The sequence below is a fragment of the Gopherus flavomarginatus genome, chromosome 12 (genome assembly GCF_025201925.1).
Source record: "Gopherus flavomarginatus isolate rGopFla2 chromosome 12, rGopFla2.mat.asm, whole genome shotgun sequence".
NCBI lineage: Eukaryota > Metazoa > Chordata > Testudines > Testudinidae > Gopherus > Gopherus flavomarginatus.
The window spans coordinates 1,664,640-1,681,108 of NC_066628.1; the positions used below are offsets into that span (position 1 = coordinate 1,664,640).

Sequence of the window (16,469 nt, forward strand, 5' to 3'; positions counted from 1 at the left end):
CGTGGCAATGGGGCTCTACACAGGCCCCCACCCCCTCCATGATCCAGGGGTAGGATGTCACCCCAGAGCTATGACATCATCCTTTGCTGCGTGACATCACAGCCTGCTGTCCCTGCCAGGCTCAGAGGGCATGTGATCATATCACTCCCTGGGTGACATCATCATCCCTGCATGATGTCACAGTCCTCTGCGGAGATCATGCCCCCAAACTCCCTCACCTCCTCAGCCTTTCCCCAGGCAGGCCCAACCATGGCATGACATCATCCCCCATGTGTGACATCACCAGTCTGTGTGTAATGGCAGCACTCCCCTCCTCTGGGCCAATGAGGTCATCACTCTGCATGACCTCAGTGCCCCACCCCCTCTGACATCATCAGCCTCTTTGCCCCCCCCCCCCCCCGACAGTGCTTCATCATTGTGATGTCACAGTCTCCCTTGGACCTTGGAGACAGGGACTGGAACAGAACTCAAGAGGCCACGCCCTTTCCCCTGGGGTGCGCCCCACAGGGGAGGAGCCAGAAGGCCAGGGCCCCACCCCCTCAGGTGACTGCCCCATATTGGCCTGGGATGGACATGAAGGGGAGTGACCAAGGGGGGGGGTTTCTGTAACAATTCTAATACCCCTAAGCGTGCCTCAGTTTCCCCCCTCGGTACTCACCACTGCAAAGGCTCTGGGGGCAGGTGAGGGGCAGCGTGTGGGCCCTGCCACTGGCAGGGGCCATTAACAGCCAGGCTGGGACTGACCCCAGGGGGCTGGAAAGCCAAGGGAGCCCCCCTGGCCAGGCCGGCATCCCTAGCCCAGGAAGCAGAGCAGGGCCCTGACTGGGGAGTGAGGGAGGAAGGCAGAAGGGTGACAGGGCTCCAGGGACATGGCCCAGCCCATTCGCTGCAGCAAGCCCCACAGCCGGACCCTGGGCAGCAGTGGGGCACAGGGGGTCAGTCTGCTATCCTAGGAGCCTGGGCACAGACCAGAGCCTGGTGGTCCACTACCAGGGGGAGGAGCTCCTGGTCCAAGCCCCACCCCCAGTGACCAGAGGGAGGAGCTCCCAGCCCTACCATGCCCCCACCCCACCTGCAAAGACCAGGGGAAGGAGATCCAGGCCCAAGCCCCACCCCCACCCCTCCCACAGTGACCAGGGGGAGGAGCTCCCAACCCAAGCCCCACCCCCACCCCACCCCAGTGACCAGGGGGAGGAGCTCCCAACCCAAGCCCCACCCCCACCCCACCCCAGTGACCAGGGGGAGGAGCTCCCAACCCAAGCCCCACCCCCACCCCCACCCCACCCCAGTGACCAGGGGGAGGCACCGTGGGGCAGCCACGTTCTATGGTGTTTATTAAAAGCAGAACGGTCACGGGTGCAGGGACCCAACACCCCCCCGATAACCCCCCCAGGAGAGGGTGCCCTGGGGGATCCCTAGGGCGCTGGGTGCCCCCCTCACCCCAGGTCCCCCCATGGAGCAGATGGGGCAAGGAAAACAATTGGCAAGTTCCTCCCTCCCCCCAAGTTACAAAGAAACAGTTAATAAATACATACCATGGCCCCCTACTCTTGGGGGCGTGGCCTATCCTGACAGCCAATCAGAAGCTAGCACTCCCCCCCCCCCCCCCGCCAAAATCTGAACCAAGGAGCCCCGGCACAAATGAAAAACCTCCATCAGAAGCCAGGGTTCCCGGCCAGCCCCCATCACCCCCTCTCTGCCCCCCATCAGCCCCCCATTCCCCCAGCCAGCCCCCACCAGCCCGCATCACCCCACTCAGCCCCCCATTGCCCCAACTTCCCTCCCCATCCCTCCCCCACCAGCCCCCACATCCTGAACTCCTGCCCTCCACCAGCCTCATAACCCCCTCCAATCCTCTTCCCTCCCCCCCCACCAACCCCCTTCCTTCCTCTGACCCTCCCGTTCATGGCGCAAACCCCTCCCCCCAGCTAGGGGGGACTCCAGGGCCACCCTCCCCATTGCCCCGGGGGGGGGATTATGCCACCTCCCCTCAACCATCCCGCAGCATGTCCGCCTCTGGGGGCATCGACAGGGGGCACAACACCCCCTTCCTGGGCAGGACCCATGGGGGGGGTAATAAACATCCATGCCTCCCTGGGGAAGATTCTTCCACTGATGAGCAAATCTGGGGGGGGGGATTTGTCTCTCGTGTCCACTCCCCCCCACCACATGGCACCATCCATCGTGTCCCTGGCACGGACTCCCTTCCAGGGAGTGCCACAGCTGGGGGGCAGAGGGCACATGGGGGAGGAACAAACGTCTCTTCCCTGGCTTCCCCCCCCCAGCAGGAGGGTGGAGTGGAACAGTCCCTGGCTTTCTTTCGCTGCTCCCCCAAAGGCTGAAGTGGAACAGTCCGCAGCTTACTTTCTTCCTGGGGGAGGTTGTAGTGGAACAGTCCATGAGGTCCTTTTTTTTTCCCCCGGCTCCCCCGAGTGGGAGGCAGGAATGGGTTGGTCCACAGCGTCTGTTCTTCCTCCCAGCAGGAGGCTGGAATGGATTATTTAATCCTCCTCCCCCCCATAGGAAACTGGAATGGATCAGTCCATGGTTTAGGCTGGAGTGGATCAGTCCATGTTGATAAGACTGGGGGGAGGTGATGGGGGAGGGAGCAGGAGATACCAAGTGGCTAAGGCAGGAGGGGGGTGTCAGAATGCTGGGTTACTCCATCTGGTCCGTGGCTGCCCAGCTTGGTGGGCGTGGCTGGAGCTGGCTCCGCCCACTCCGCAGAGGCTCCGCCCCAGCTGGCTGGTGGGGGTGTCACTGTGGGGCGGGGGGGTCCCGGCCGGGGCTCAGCTCCCCCGACAGGCTGTCGAAGGCCTCGAGCATGGCCTGGCGCACGCGCTCCGTGAGCTCCGGCACCGCCTCCGGGCCCAGCCCCCGCGTGGGCATCGGCGCCAGCACCCGGATCAGACAGCGCCCTGCGGGGGAGGGGGCACGTCAGGGGGGAGGGGGCCGGCCCGCCCCACCTCCGGCGCCCCACCCCGCCCCACTGCGCACGGCCCCTTCCCCCGCCTACGGCCCCCCACGGATCCCTTCCCCCGACCCTGCGCGCACGGCCCCTTCCCCCCCCTCCGGCCCCCCACGGATCCCTTCCCCCGACCCAGCGCGCACGGCCCCTTCCCCCGCCGCCGGCCCCCCACGGATCCCTTCCCCCGACCCTGCGCGCACGGCCCCTTCCCCCCCTCCGGCCCCCCACCGCGCACGGCCCCTTCCCCCGCCGCCGGCCCCCCACAGATCCCTTCCCCCACCCCACCGCGCACGGCCCCTTCCCCCGCCGCCGGCCCCCCACCTCCGACCCACCACGCACGGCCCCTTCCCCCGCCTATGGCCCCCCACGGATCCCCTCCCCTGACCCAGCGCGCACGGCCCCTTCCCCCCCCTCCGGCCCCCCACGGATCCCTTCCCCCGACCCAGCACGCACGGCCCCTTCCCCCGCCGCCGGCCCCCCACCGTGCACGGCCCCTTCCCCCGCCGCCGGCCCCCCACCTCCGACCCACCACGCACGGCCCCTTCCCCCCCCTCCGGCCCCCCACGGATCCCTTCCCCCGACCCAGCACGCACGGCCCCTTCCCCCGCCGCCGGCCCCCCATCATGCACGGCCCCTTCCCCCGCCGCTGGCCCCCCACAGATCCCTTCCCCCGCCCCACCACGCACGGCCCCTTCCCCCGCCTACGGCACCCACGGATCCCTTCCCCCGACCCAGCGCGCACGGCCCCTTCCCCCGCCTACGGCCCCCCACCCCCGACCCAGCGTGCACGGCCCCTTCCCCCGCCTACGGCCCCCCACCCCCGACCCAGCGTGCACGGCCCCTTCCCCCGCCTACGGCCCCCCACAGATCCCTTCCCCCGCCCCACCGCGCACGGCCCCTTCCCCCACCCCCGACCCACCGCGTACAGCCCCTTCCCCCGCCTACGGCGCCCCACCCCCGCCCCACCGCGCACGGCCCCTTCCCCCGCCTCCAGCCCCCCACAGATCCCTTCCCCCGCCCCACCGCGCACGGCCCCTTCCCCCACCCCCGACCCACCGCGTACAGCCCCTTCCCCCGCCTACGGCGCCCCACCCCCGCCCCACCGTGCACGGCCCCTTCCCCCGCCTCCAGCCCCCCACAGATCCCTTCCTCCATCTCTGGCGCCCCACCCCCGACCCACCGCGCACGGCCCCTTCCTCCGCCTATGGCCCCCCACAGATCCCTTCCCCCCAACCCACTGCGCACGGCCACTTCCCCCACCTCCGGCCCCCCACAGATCCCTTCCCCCCAACCCACTGCGCACGGCCACTTCCCCCACCTCTGGCCCCCCACAGATCCCTTCCCCCCAACCCACTGCGCATGCCCCCTTCCCCCACCTACTGCCCCCCACAGATCCCTTCCCCCACCTACAGCCCCCTATAGACCCCTTCCCCCCCACAGCCCCCCATAGATCCCTTCCCCCGTGTACGGCCCCCCACAGATCCCTTCCCCGCGACCCACCGCACACACCCCCCTTCTCTAACCTCCGGCCCCCAACAGGTCCCATTTCCCACCGCACACCCCCTTCCCCCACCTATAGCCCCTCACAGATCCCTTCCCCCACCTACAGCCCCCTATAGATCCCTTTCCCCACCTACAGCCCCCCACAGATTCCCTTCCCCGCGACCCACCACGCACGCCCCCCTTCTCTAACCTCCGGCCCCCCACAGCTCCGATTTCCCACTGCAAGCCCCCTTCCCCCCCCTACAGCCCCCCATAGATCCCTTCCCCTGTCTACGGCCCACCACAGATCCCTTCCCCCCGACCCACCGCGCATGGCCCCTTCCCCCACCTCCGGCCCCCCACAGATCCCTTCCCCCACCTCCGGCCCCCCACAGCTCGTTTCCCCCGACCCACCACGCACGCCCCCCTTCTCTAACCTCCGGCCCCCCACAGCTCCCTTCTCCCACCGCACACCCCCTTCCCCCACCTCCAGCTCCCCACAGCCCCCTTCTCCCGCATACAGCCCCCCACAGGCCCCTTCCCCCCAACCCACCCCGCACAGCCCCCTTCCCCCGCCTCCAGTACCCCACAGCTCCCTTCTCCCACCGCACGCCCCCTTCCCCCATCTACGGCCCCCCACAGATCCCTTCCCCCCTGACCCACCACACACGGCCCCCTTCTCTAACCTACAGCCCTCCACAGCTCCCTTCTCCCACCTACAGCCCCCCACCAAGTCCCCCCCCAACCCCCCTCTATCAGCCCCTCCCTGACCCCTGGGGTCACTCACCAGTTGTGAATCTTCTCTCCTTCTTGCTGTAGAAATCGTGGTACGAGGACATCACGATGGGGATCACGGGCACCTGGGAGGGGGGGGGGGGTCAGAATCCCAGCCCGTACCTCAAAGCAGCGCCCTGTACCCCCGTCTCCGTCACCTCTCACCCAGCGCCCGTGAGCTGCTGAGCCCCCTGGCCTGGCCCGGCGTGGGCAGCGCTGGGGGGCTACGGGGACCAGCGCTGACCCACCCCCAGGCAGCTGGATTTGCAAGTCCCCGACGGCTGCCCAAGCCCCACACGCCGGGGCTGCTCCGTGTAATAAACCTGCTTCTGCCTGTCCCTCAAGCAGGGGGTTTGCTGGGGATCTCGGCTCCAAACCAGGGCTGGGGCGTGTCCTCCCCACAGCGAGGGGGGGGACGGGTGGCCAGGCTCTGGGGTGCAAGGCCGGGGCGTGTCCTCCCCACAGCGAGGGGGGCGGACGGGAGGCCAGGCTCTGGGGTGCAAGGCCGGGGCTGGGGCGTGTCGTCCCCACAGCGAGGGGGGCAGACGGGAGGCCAGGCCCTGGGGCGCAAGGCCGGGGCGTGTCCTCCCCACAGCGAGGGGGGCGGACGGGAGGCCAGGCTCTGGGGTGCAAGGCCGGGGCTGGGGCGTGTCCTCCCCACAGCGAGGGGGGGAAGGGTGGCCAGGCTCTGAGGTGCAAGGCCGGGGCGTGTCCTCCACACAGCGAGGGGGGGGACGGGTGGCCAGGCTCTGGGGTGAAAGGCCGGGGCTGGGGGGCACTGGCTGGGGCCTGTCTGTGTGTGTCGGGAGGGGCTCAAGCCGCGTGTGGGGCTCCCCATCGGGCTGAGTGATCACAGCCCCCGGGGGGGGGGGTGCTGCAGGTCACTGGCCTAGCTCTGGGGAGGGAAGGGGGCCCAGCGGTGCCACGGGCCCAAGCTGCACCCTGGGGACCCCGTCACCCCCCCGCCACCCCAAGTAACTCACTGCAACCAGCCCAGCCAACATGGGGCTGAGAATCTCTCCGGTACTCGCCTCCCATCAACCTGCTACCTGCCCAACGGGGGGCAGACCCCCACACCGCGATGGGGGGCGCTCAGAGGACGTACCTGGGCCTGCACGGCCAGGTGGAAGGCCCCACGTTTGAAGGGCAGCATGGAGCCGTTGTGGTTCCTGGTTCCTTCGGGAAACACCCAGACCCGGACCTGCCAGAGAGCGTGCGGTGAGAGCAGGGACACATGCAGCACAACCCCCCGAGTGCCCCCCAGACCTCCCACCTCCACACAGATACCCCCACAGAGCCTCCCCACCCCAGAAACCCCACGGTGCTGCGCCCCCCCTGCCCACATGCGCCCCCCGACTGTGCACCCTACGTTGTCGCGAAGCATGGTCTGTGCCGTCTCCGACATGACGCCGATGGCGTCGTCCGTCTTCTTGCGGTTGATGAAGATGATGCCGCCGAGCCAGCAGGCCAGCCCCACGGAGCCCATGTACATCAGCTCCTTCTTGGCTATGGGCACGCAGCGGTCGGGCAGCACCTCCATCATCCCTGCAGGAAGCGCGGGGTTAACAGGCTGGGAGACCTCCCCCACCACCAGCCCTGTGGGGAGCGCGGGGTTAATGGGCTGGGAGAGCCCCCACCGCTTCCACCAGCCCTGCGGGGAGCGCAGGGTTAACAGGCTGGGAGACCTCCCCCACCACCAGCCCTGTGGGGAGCGCGGGGTTAACGGGCTGGGAGACCCCCCACCGCTTCCACCAGCCCTGCAGGGAGCGCAGGGTTAACAGGCTGGGAGACCCTCCCCCCACCGCTTCCACCAGCCCTGCGGGGAGCGCGGGGTTAACAGGCTGGGAGACCTCCCCCACCACCAGCCCTGTGGGGAGCGCGAGGTTAACGGGCTGGGAGACCCCCAACTACCACCAGCCCTGCGGGGATCGCGGGGTTAACGGGCTGGGAGACCCCCCACCACCACCAGCCCTGCGGGGAGCACGGGGTTAACGGGCTGGGAGACCCCCAACCACCACCAGCCCTGCGGGGAGCGCGGGGTTAAAGGGCTGGGAGACACCCCCCCACCAGCCCTGCGGGGAGCACGGGGTTAACGGGCTGGGAGACCCCCAACTACCACCAGCCCTGCGGGGAGCGCGGGGTTAAAGGGCTGGAAGACCCCCCCCCACCAGCCCTGCGGGGAGCGCGGGGTTAACAGGCTGGGAGACCTCCCCCACCACCAGCCCTGCGGGGAGCGCGGGGTTAAAGGGCTGGGAGCCCCGCCCCCACCAGCTGGCCCCACCCAACCGCTCCACCAGCCCTACGGAGACCCCCCACCAGCTGACCCACCCCACTCCCCACAGTGCCCTCTGTTGGGCCCAGCAGGGACTGCAGTAGCTGGGAGCTCCCAGCCCGTAGCCCCGCCCCAGCCCAGAACCCCGCCCCCAGCCCCATCCCTGCCCCTAGCCCAGAACCCCATCCCTGCCTGCAGCCCAGAGCCCCGCCCCCAGCCCAGAACCCCGCCCCCAGCCCGCAGCCCCACCCCAGCCCAGAACCCCGCCCCCAGCCCGCAGCCCCGCCCCCAGCCCGCAGCCCCGCCCCCAGCCCGCAGCCCCACCCCCAGCCCGCAGCCCCACCCCCAGCCCAGAACCCTGCCCCCAGCCTGCAGCCCCACCCCAGCCCAGAACCCCATCCCTGCCTGCAGCCCAGAGCCCCGCCCCCAGCCCAGAACCCCGCCCCCAGCCCGCAGCCCCACCCCAGCCCAGAACCCCGCCCCCAGCCCGCAGCCCCGCCCCCAGCCCGCAGCCCCACCCCCAGCCCCCAGCCCCACCCCAGCCCAGAACCCCGCCCCCAGCCCGCAGCCCCACCCCAGCCCAGAACCCCGCCCCCAGCCCGCAGCCCCACCCCAGCCCAGAATCCCACCCCCAGCCCCATCCCTGCCCCCAGCCCAGAACCCTGCCCCCGGCCCACAGCCCCGCCCCCAGCCCAGAACCCCATCCCTGCCTGCAGCCCAGAGCCCCGCCCCCAGCCCGCAGCCCCACCCCCAGCCCAGAACCCCATCCCTGCCTGCAGCCCAGAGCCCCACCCCCAGCCCGCAGCCCCGCCCCAGCCCAGAGCCCCGCCTCCAGCCCGCAGCCTGTAGCCCCTCCCCCAGCCCAGAACTCCGCCCCTTCCTGCAGCCCAGAACCCCACTCCTGCCCCCAGCCCAGAGCCCTGCCTCCAGCCTGCAACCTCACCGCTGCCCCAAGTCCAGAGCCCCGCAGCCCCACCCCCCAGCCCGTAACCCCACCTCCAGCCCCCAACCAAGAGCTCCACCCCCAGCCCGGAACCCCACCCCTGCCCGCAGCCCACAGTCCCGCCTCCAGCACTCAGCCCAGAGCCCCGCCCCCATTCCCAGCCCTGCCCCAGCCCATAGCCCCAGCCCCAGCACTCAGCCCATAGCCCCACCCCCATTCCCAGCCCTGCCCCAGCCCATAGCCCCAGCCCCAGCACTCAGCCCATAGCCCCACCCCCATTCCCAGCCCTGCCCCAGCTGGTAGCCCCACCCCCAGCACTCAGCCCATAGCCCCACCCCCATTCCAAGCCCCGCCCCAGCCCGTAGCCCTGCCCCCATTCCCAGCCCCGCCCCAGCCCGTAGCCCCACCCCATTCCCAGCCCCGCCCCAGCCCGTAGCCCCGCCCCCATTCCCAGCCCCATCCCAGCCCGTAGCCCCACCCCCATCACTCAGCCCATAGCCCCACCCCCATTCCCAGCCCCACCCCAGCCCGTAGCCCCACCCCCATTCCCAGTCCCACCCCAGCCCATAGCCCCACCCCCAGCACTCAGCCCAGAGCCCCACCCCCATTCCCAGGCCCGTCCCAGCCCGTAGCCCCGCCCCAGCCCGTAGCCCCGCCCTCATTCCCAGCCCCGCCCCAGCCCGTAGCCCCACCCCCAGCACTCAGCCCATAGCCCCACCCCCATTCCCATTCCCACCCCAGCCCGTGGCCCCGCCCCCATTCCCAGCCCCGCCCCAGCCTGTAGCCCCGCCCTCATTCCCAGCCCCGCCCCAGCCCGTAGCCCCGCCCCGGCGCACCCAGCAGGTCCAGGGAGCTCTGGTGGTTGGACACCACGACGAAGGGCTCGGGCAGGTTGAAATGCTCCAGGCCGCGCACCTCGATGCGGATGCCGTACAGATACTTCACATGGTGCAGCATGAACCGGATGATCCTGGGGGGGAGCAGAGACACATTGGGGGGGCTGGGAGGCCCCCAAACAGCCAGAGCCTGTGGTCACCAACCCCCCCCGGGCTAGATTCCAGCCCCAGGCTTCACCAAGACGGGGCCCCATCCCTCCGCCGGCTACAGCCCTGCCCCCACTGTATCCCGCCTCCGAGCCCCCGATCCCTGAGACATGGCCCCTCCCACCCACAGATCCCCCGAGCCCTGAGACATGACCCCTCCCACCCATAGATTCCCCCCCGAGCCCTGAGACACGGCCCCTCCCACCCACAGATCCCCCCCGACCCCTGAGACACGGCCCCTCCCACCCACAGATCCCCCCCGACCCCTGAGACACGGCCCCTCCCACCCATAGATCCCCCCCTGAGCCCTGAGACACGGCCCCTCCCAGCCCCCCCGATCCGAGACACAGCCCCTCCCACCCATAGATCCCCCTGATCCCTGAGACACGGCCCCTCCCACCCATAGATCCCCCTGATCCCTGAGACACGGCCCCTCCCACCCATAGATCCCCCCCGAGCCCTGAGACACGGCCCCTCCCACCCATAGATCCCCCCCGAGCCCTGAGACACGGCCCCTCCCACCCATAGATCCCCCCGAGCCCTGAGACACGGCCCCTCCCACCCATAGATCCCCCCGATCCCTGAGACACGGCCCCTCCCACCCATAGATCCCCCCTGATCCCTGAGACACGGCCCCTCCCACCCATAGATCCCCCCCGAGCCCCGAGACACGGCCCCTCCCACCCATAGATCCCACTCCAAACCCCCGATCCCTGAGACACGGCCCCTCCCACCCACATATCCCCCCCCGATCCGAGACACAGCCCCTCCCACCCATAGATCCCCCCCGAGCCCTGAGACACGGCCCCTCCCACCCATAGATCCCCCCCCGATCCCTGAGACACGGCCCCTCCCACCCATAGATCCCCCCCGATCCCTGAGACACGGCCCCTCCCACCCATAGATCCCCCCCCGATCTGAGACACGGCCCCTCCCACCCATAGATCCCCCCCCCGATCCCTGAGACACGGCCCCTCCCACCCATAGATCCCCCCCGATCCCTGAGACACGGCCCCTCCCACCCATAGATCCCCCCGATCCCTGAGACACGGCCCCTCCCACCCATAGATCCCCCCGATCCCTGAGACACGGCCCCTCCCACCCATAGATCCCCCCCGATCCCTGAGACACGGCCCCTCCCACCCATAGATCCCCCGAGCCCTGAGACACGACCCCTCCCACCCATAGATCCCCCCCTAGCCCTGAGACAGCCCCTCCCACCCATGGATCCCCCCGAGCCCTGAGACACGGCCCCTCCCACCCATGGATCCCCCCGAGCCCTGAGACACGGCCCCTCCCACCCATGGATCCCCCCGATCCCTGAGACACGGCCCCTCCCACCCATAGATCCCCCCCGAGCCCTGAGACACGGCCCCTCCCACCCATAGATCCCCCCCGAGCCCTGAGACACAGCCCCTCCCACCCATAGATCCCCCCCGATCCCTGAGACACGGCCCCTCCCACCCATAGATCCCCCCCGAGCCCTGAGACACGGCCCCTCCCACCCATAGATCCCCCCGATCCCTGAGACACGGCCCCTCCCACCCATAGATCCCCCCCGAGCCCTGAGACACGGCCCCTCCCACCCACAGATCCCCCCCGACCCCTGAGACACGGCCCCTCCCACCCACAGATCCCCCCCGACCCCTGAGACACGGCCCCTCCCACCCACAGATCCCCCCCGACCCCTGAGACACGGCCCCTCCCACCCATAGATCCCCCCGAGCCCTGAGACACGGCCCCTCCCACCCACAGATCCCCCCCGACCCCTGAGACACGGCCCCTCCCACCCATAGATCCCCCCGACCCCTGAGACACGGCCCCTCCCACCCATAGATCCCCCCCGAGCCCTGAGACACGGCCCCTCCCACCCATAGATCCCCCCCGAGCCCTGAGACACGGCCCCTCCCACCCACAGATCCCCCCCGACCCCTGAGACACGGCCCCTCCCACCCACAGATCCCCCCCGACCCCTGAGACACGGCCCCTCCCACCCATAGATCCCCCCCTGAGCCCTGAGACACGGCCCCTCCCAGCCCCCCCGATCCGAGACACAGCCCCTCCCACCCATAGATCCCCCTGATCCCTGAGACAAGGCCCCTCCCACCCATAGATCCCCCTGATCCCTGAGACACGGCCCCTCCCACCCATAGATCCCCCCCGAGCCCTGAGACACGGCCCCTCCCACCCATAGATCCCCCCCGAGCCCTGAGACACGGCCCCTCCCACCCATAGATCCCCCCGATCCCTGAGACACGGCCCCTCCCACCCATAGATCCCCCCTGATCCCTGAGACACGGCCCCTCCCACCCATAGATCCCCCCGATCCCTGAGACACGGCCCCTCCCACCCATAGATCCCCCCCGAGCCCCGAGACACGGCCCCTCCCACCCATAGATCCCACCCCAAACCCCCGATCCCTGAGACACGGCCCCTCCCACCCACATATCCCCCCCCGATCCGAGACACAGCCCCTCCCACCCATAGATCCCCCCCGAGCCCTGAGACACGGCCCCTTCCACCCATAGATCCCCCCCGAGCCCTGAGACACGGCCCCTCCCACCCATAGATCCCCCCCCGATCCCTGAGACACGGCCCCTCCCACCCATAGATCCCCCCCGATCCCTGAGACATGGCCCCTCCCACCCATAGATCCCCCCCCGATCTGAGACACGGCCCCTCCCACCCATAGATCCCCCCCCGATCCCTGAGACACGGCCCCTCCCACCCATAGGTCCCCCCGATCCCTGAGACACGGCCCCTCCCACCCATAGATCCCCCCCCGATCCCTGAGACACGGCCCCTCCCACCCATAGATCCCCCCGATCCCTGAGACACGGCCCCTCCCACCCATAGATCCCCCCGATCCCTGAGACACGGCCCCTCCCACCCATAGATCCCCCCCGATCCCTGAGACACGGCCCCTCCCACCCATAGATCCCCCGAGCCCTGAGACACGACCCCTCCCACCCATAGATCCCCCCCTAGCCCTGAGACACGGCCCCTCCCACCCATATATCCCTCCCGAGCCCTGAGACACGGCCCCTCCCACCCATATATCCCCCCCGATCCGAGACACGGCCCCTCCCACCCATAGATCCCCCCGAGCCCTGAGACACGGCCCCTCCCACCCATGGATCCCCCCGATCCCTGAGACACGGCCCCTCCCACCCATAGATCCCCCCGATCCCTGAGACACGGCCCCTCCCACCCATAGATCCCCCCCGAGCCCTGAGACACAGCCCCTCCCACCCATAGATCCCCCCCGATCCCTGAGACACGGCCCCTCCCACCCATAGATCCCCCCCGAGCCCTGAGACACGGCCCCTCCCACCCATAGATCCCCCCCGAGCCCTGAGACACGGCCCCTCCCACCCATAGGTCCCCCCCCGATCCCTGAGACACGGCCCCTCCCACGCACAGATCCCCCCCCCGAGCCCTGAGACACGCCCCCTCCCACCCATAGATCCCCCCGATCCCTGAGACACGGCCCCTCCCACCCATAGATCCCCCCCGATCCGAGACACGGCCCCTCCCACCCATAGATCCCCCCCCGATCCCTGAGACACGGCCCCTCCCACCCATAGATCCCACCCCAAACCCCCGATCCCTCAGACACGGCCCCTCCCACCCACATATCCCCCCCCGATCCCTGAGACACGGCCCCTCCCACCCATACAGCCTCCCCAGCTGTATCCCAGCCCCTGGGACCCCCAGCACTTTGACACCCAGCCCCCCAGCCACACTCACTTCATGTTGCCCACGCTGCGGCCCCGCAGGGCGCACAGCGGGATGACCAGCACGGCGAGCGTCAGGATCCAGCCGTTGTAGAAGCCCATCTTGCAGAAGTACCTGAAGGTGGCGCTGCACTCGTAGAGCAGGGGCACCGCCAGCAGGAGCAGGGCGAGCGCCCACTGGGACAGCGACAGCTCCATGGCCCTGCGGGGACACGGCCGTCAGCCGCCTGCCGGGGGCTGCGGGTCGGGGGTGAGGGCCACCGGCAGAGCTGGGGGGGCAGGGGACTGTGGGTCAGGAGTGAGGGCCACCGGCAGAGCTGGGGGGGCAGGGGACTGTGGGTCAGGAGTGAGGGGCACCGGCAGGGCTGGGTGGGCAGGGGACTGTGGGTCAGGAGTGAGGGGCACCGGCAGGGCTGGGGGGGGCAGAGCTGGGCTGGCAGGGGGCTGCAGGTTGGGAGTGAGGGGCACAAGCGGTGGGGGGGGCAGGGCTGGAGTAGCAGGGGCTGCGGGTCGGCGACTCTGTCAGCCGCGAGGCTCTGTGGAAAATCGTTTCCAAAAGTTTGGCTGCCCGAGCAAACATATCAGCACGGTAAGTCTCCTGCGAGGCCAGATGCCTGCCTCCATCCCGGGCAGTGGCTCTGCCCTGAGCCCTGTGTCAGACCAACTGGCGTGAAACCTTCTCTCCATTTTCTTAGCAGCAATGAAAACACCGACACAAGCCTGCCTACCGTAGGGCATTGGCAGCCAACGACGGATAGACGGCCACCTCTTCAGCCTCTCTCATCTCTGGGCCAGAACTAATATCGGCAACAATGACCCAACTCCGGTACACAGGTGGTTGTGCTGTAGTTGCACACTCAAAGGAGGACCTACAACCAGCCCGTAATTGCTTCTCTGAAGCTTACAAAAACCTCGGGCTGACTCTGAACATCGGCAAACCAAAAGTTCTCCACCAGCCAGTCTCCGGTCAGGCATCAGACCCAGCTAGGAAGAGCGATCCTGACAAAGAGGAAGTGGAAAATGTCGAATTCTTTGCCTATCTTGGCAGCCAGCTCTCAGAGTGGGCAGAGAGAGACGTCGACACTCAGCACAGGCCGGCCCGCCGGGCGTTCAACAATCCCAACCTCAGAACACACCCAAGACTTCTAGTGCACAAAGTGGTGGTCACCCCAACTCCTCTCTCCAGCTGCGAGACGTGGGTGACCGACAGAAAACACCTGGACAACCTGGACCGTGAGCACCAGCACTTCCTTCGGAAGATCCTCCACACAACGTGGGAGGCTTGTTGCACTAAAGTCAGTGTCTTCACTGATTATCCAGCCCCGGCTGAGGCGGAGTGGGCCCCGCACGCGCACGCCTGAGGTGCGCTCACCAGAACAATGACTGTACGCCCAGCTCACCAGGAGAAAGGACACGGAGAGGCCAAAGAAATGCTTCAAAGACACCCACAAGATAAACATCAAGAGATGTGGCATCGGCACAGCACGCGGGACACAGCAGCCCAGGAGAGGGGTAACTGGCCAAGACTTGTCAGGGAGGAAACATCCACTACTGAGGAAAACCGCCTTGCCCTAGTCGCAGAAAAACACTGTCCAAGAAAGGAAACACAACGGTCACGCAGCGATCGCGGGCCAGCCCGGGCTTCCAACACTACCCGCAATGTCTGCCACGGATCAGACTCCTCAGTCACCACAGGACCCATGAAAACTAAAACCTGTGAAAGATCATCCTAGAGGGATTGCCAACGAGTACACGTACATACGGTGTGTACAACTGTACACATGCACAGCTTGTCCGGAACATGTGTACACACCATGTGTACAACTGTACACACGCACGGCTTGTCCGGAGCACGCGTACACACCGCCTGTACAACTGTCCACAAGCACAGCTCGTTCGCACTATGTGTACACATCCTGTGTACAATTATACACACACACAGCTTGTCTGCAGTACATTACACACGGTGTGAGTAATATTGACACCACCGGACTGTGCCTGCACTGTATGCACATGCACGGGGGGCGTGCCCTAGAAGGCAGATTGCACACCCAGAGTGTGGCTGCAGCGTCCATGCTCACGCGGTGTCCCCATAATCCTAGAATATCACGGTTGGAAGGGACCTCAGGAGGTATCTAGTCCAACCCCTGCTCAAAACAGGACCAACACCAACTAAATCATCCCAGCCAGGGCTTTGTCAAGTCTGACCTTAAAAACCTCTAAAGTAGGAGATTCCACCCCCTCCCTAGATAACCCATTCCAGTGCTTCACCACCCTCCTAGTGAAATAGTGTTTCCTAATATCCAACCTAGACCTCCCCCACTGCAACTAGAGACCATTGCTCCTTGTTCTGTTATCTGCCACCGCTGAGAACAGCCGAGCTCCATCCTCTTTGGAACCCCCCTTCAGGTAGTTGAAAGCAGCTATCAAATCCCCCTCATTCTTCTCTTCTGCAGACTAAACAATCCCAGTTCCCTCAGCCTCTCCTCAGAAGTCATGTGCTCCAGCCCCCTAAGCATTTTTGTTGCCCTCCGCTGGACTCTTTCCAATTTTTCCACAGCCTTCTTGTATTGTGGGGCCCAAAACTGGACACAGTCTCTAGATGAGACCTCACCAATGTCGAATGATCACGTCCCTCGACGTGCTGGCAATGCCCCTACTTATACAGCCCCAAATCCCGTTAGCCTTCTTGGCAACAAGGGCACACTGCTGACTCCTATCCAGCTTCTCGTCCAGTGTAACCCCCAGGTCCTTTTCTGCAGAACTGCTGCCGAGCCACTCGGTCCCTAGTCTGTAGCAGTGAATGGGATTCTTCTGTCCTAAGTGCAGGACTCTGCACTTGTCTGTGTTGAACCTCATCAGGTTTCTTTTGGCCCAATCCTCTAATTTGTCTAGGTCCCTCTGTATCCTATCCCTACCCTCCAGCATATCTACCACTCCTCCCAGCTTAGTGTCATCTGCAAACTTGCTGAGCGTGCAGCCCACGCCATCCTCCAGATCATTAATGAAGATATTGAACAAAAACGGCCCCAGGACCAACCATTGGGGCACTCGGCTTGATACCGGCTGCCAACTAGACATGGAGCCGTTGATCACTACCCACTGAGCCCGACGATCTAGCCAGCTTTCCATCCACCTTATAGTCCATTCATCCAGCCCAGACTTCTTTAACTCGCCGGCAAGATACTGTGGGAGACCGTGTCAAAAGCTTTGCTAAAGTCAAGGAATAACACGTCCACTGCTTTCCCCT

The 16,469-nt window shown here is 67.2% G+C and overlaps 1 protein-coding gene across 1 annotated transcript; it reads right to left on the minus strand.

The window, feature by feature from the left end:
• Positions 1 to 2,331: 2,331 nt before the first annotated feature.
• Positions 2,332 to 13,456, minus strand: AGPAT1 (1-acylglycerol-3-phosphate O-acyltransferase 1). Its single transcript, XM_050919660.1, has 6 exons — positions 13,233 to 13,456; positions 9,276 to 9,409; positions 6,594 to 6,769; positions 6,330 to 6,425; positions 5,238 to 5,310; positions 2,332 to 2,918 (listed from the first exon to the last, which is right to left on the minus strand). Exons 1-6 carry the CDS (start codon positions 13,415 to 13,417, stop codon positions 2,758 to 2,760), a joined length of 825 nt encoding a protein of 274 aa, XP_050775617.1. The 5' UTR covers positions 13,418 to 13,456; the 3' UTR covers positions 2,332 to 2,757.
• Positions 13,457 to 16,469: the final 3,013 nt, after the last annotated feature.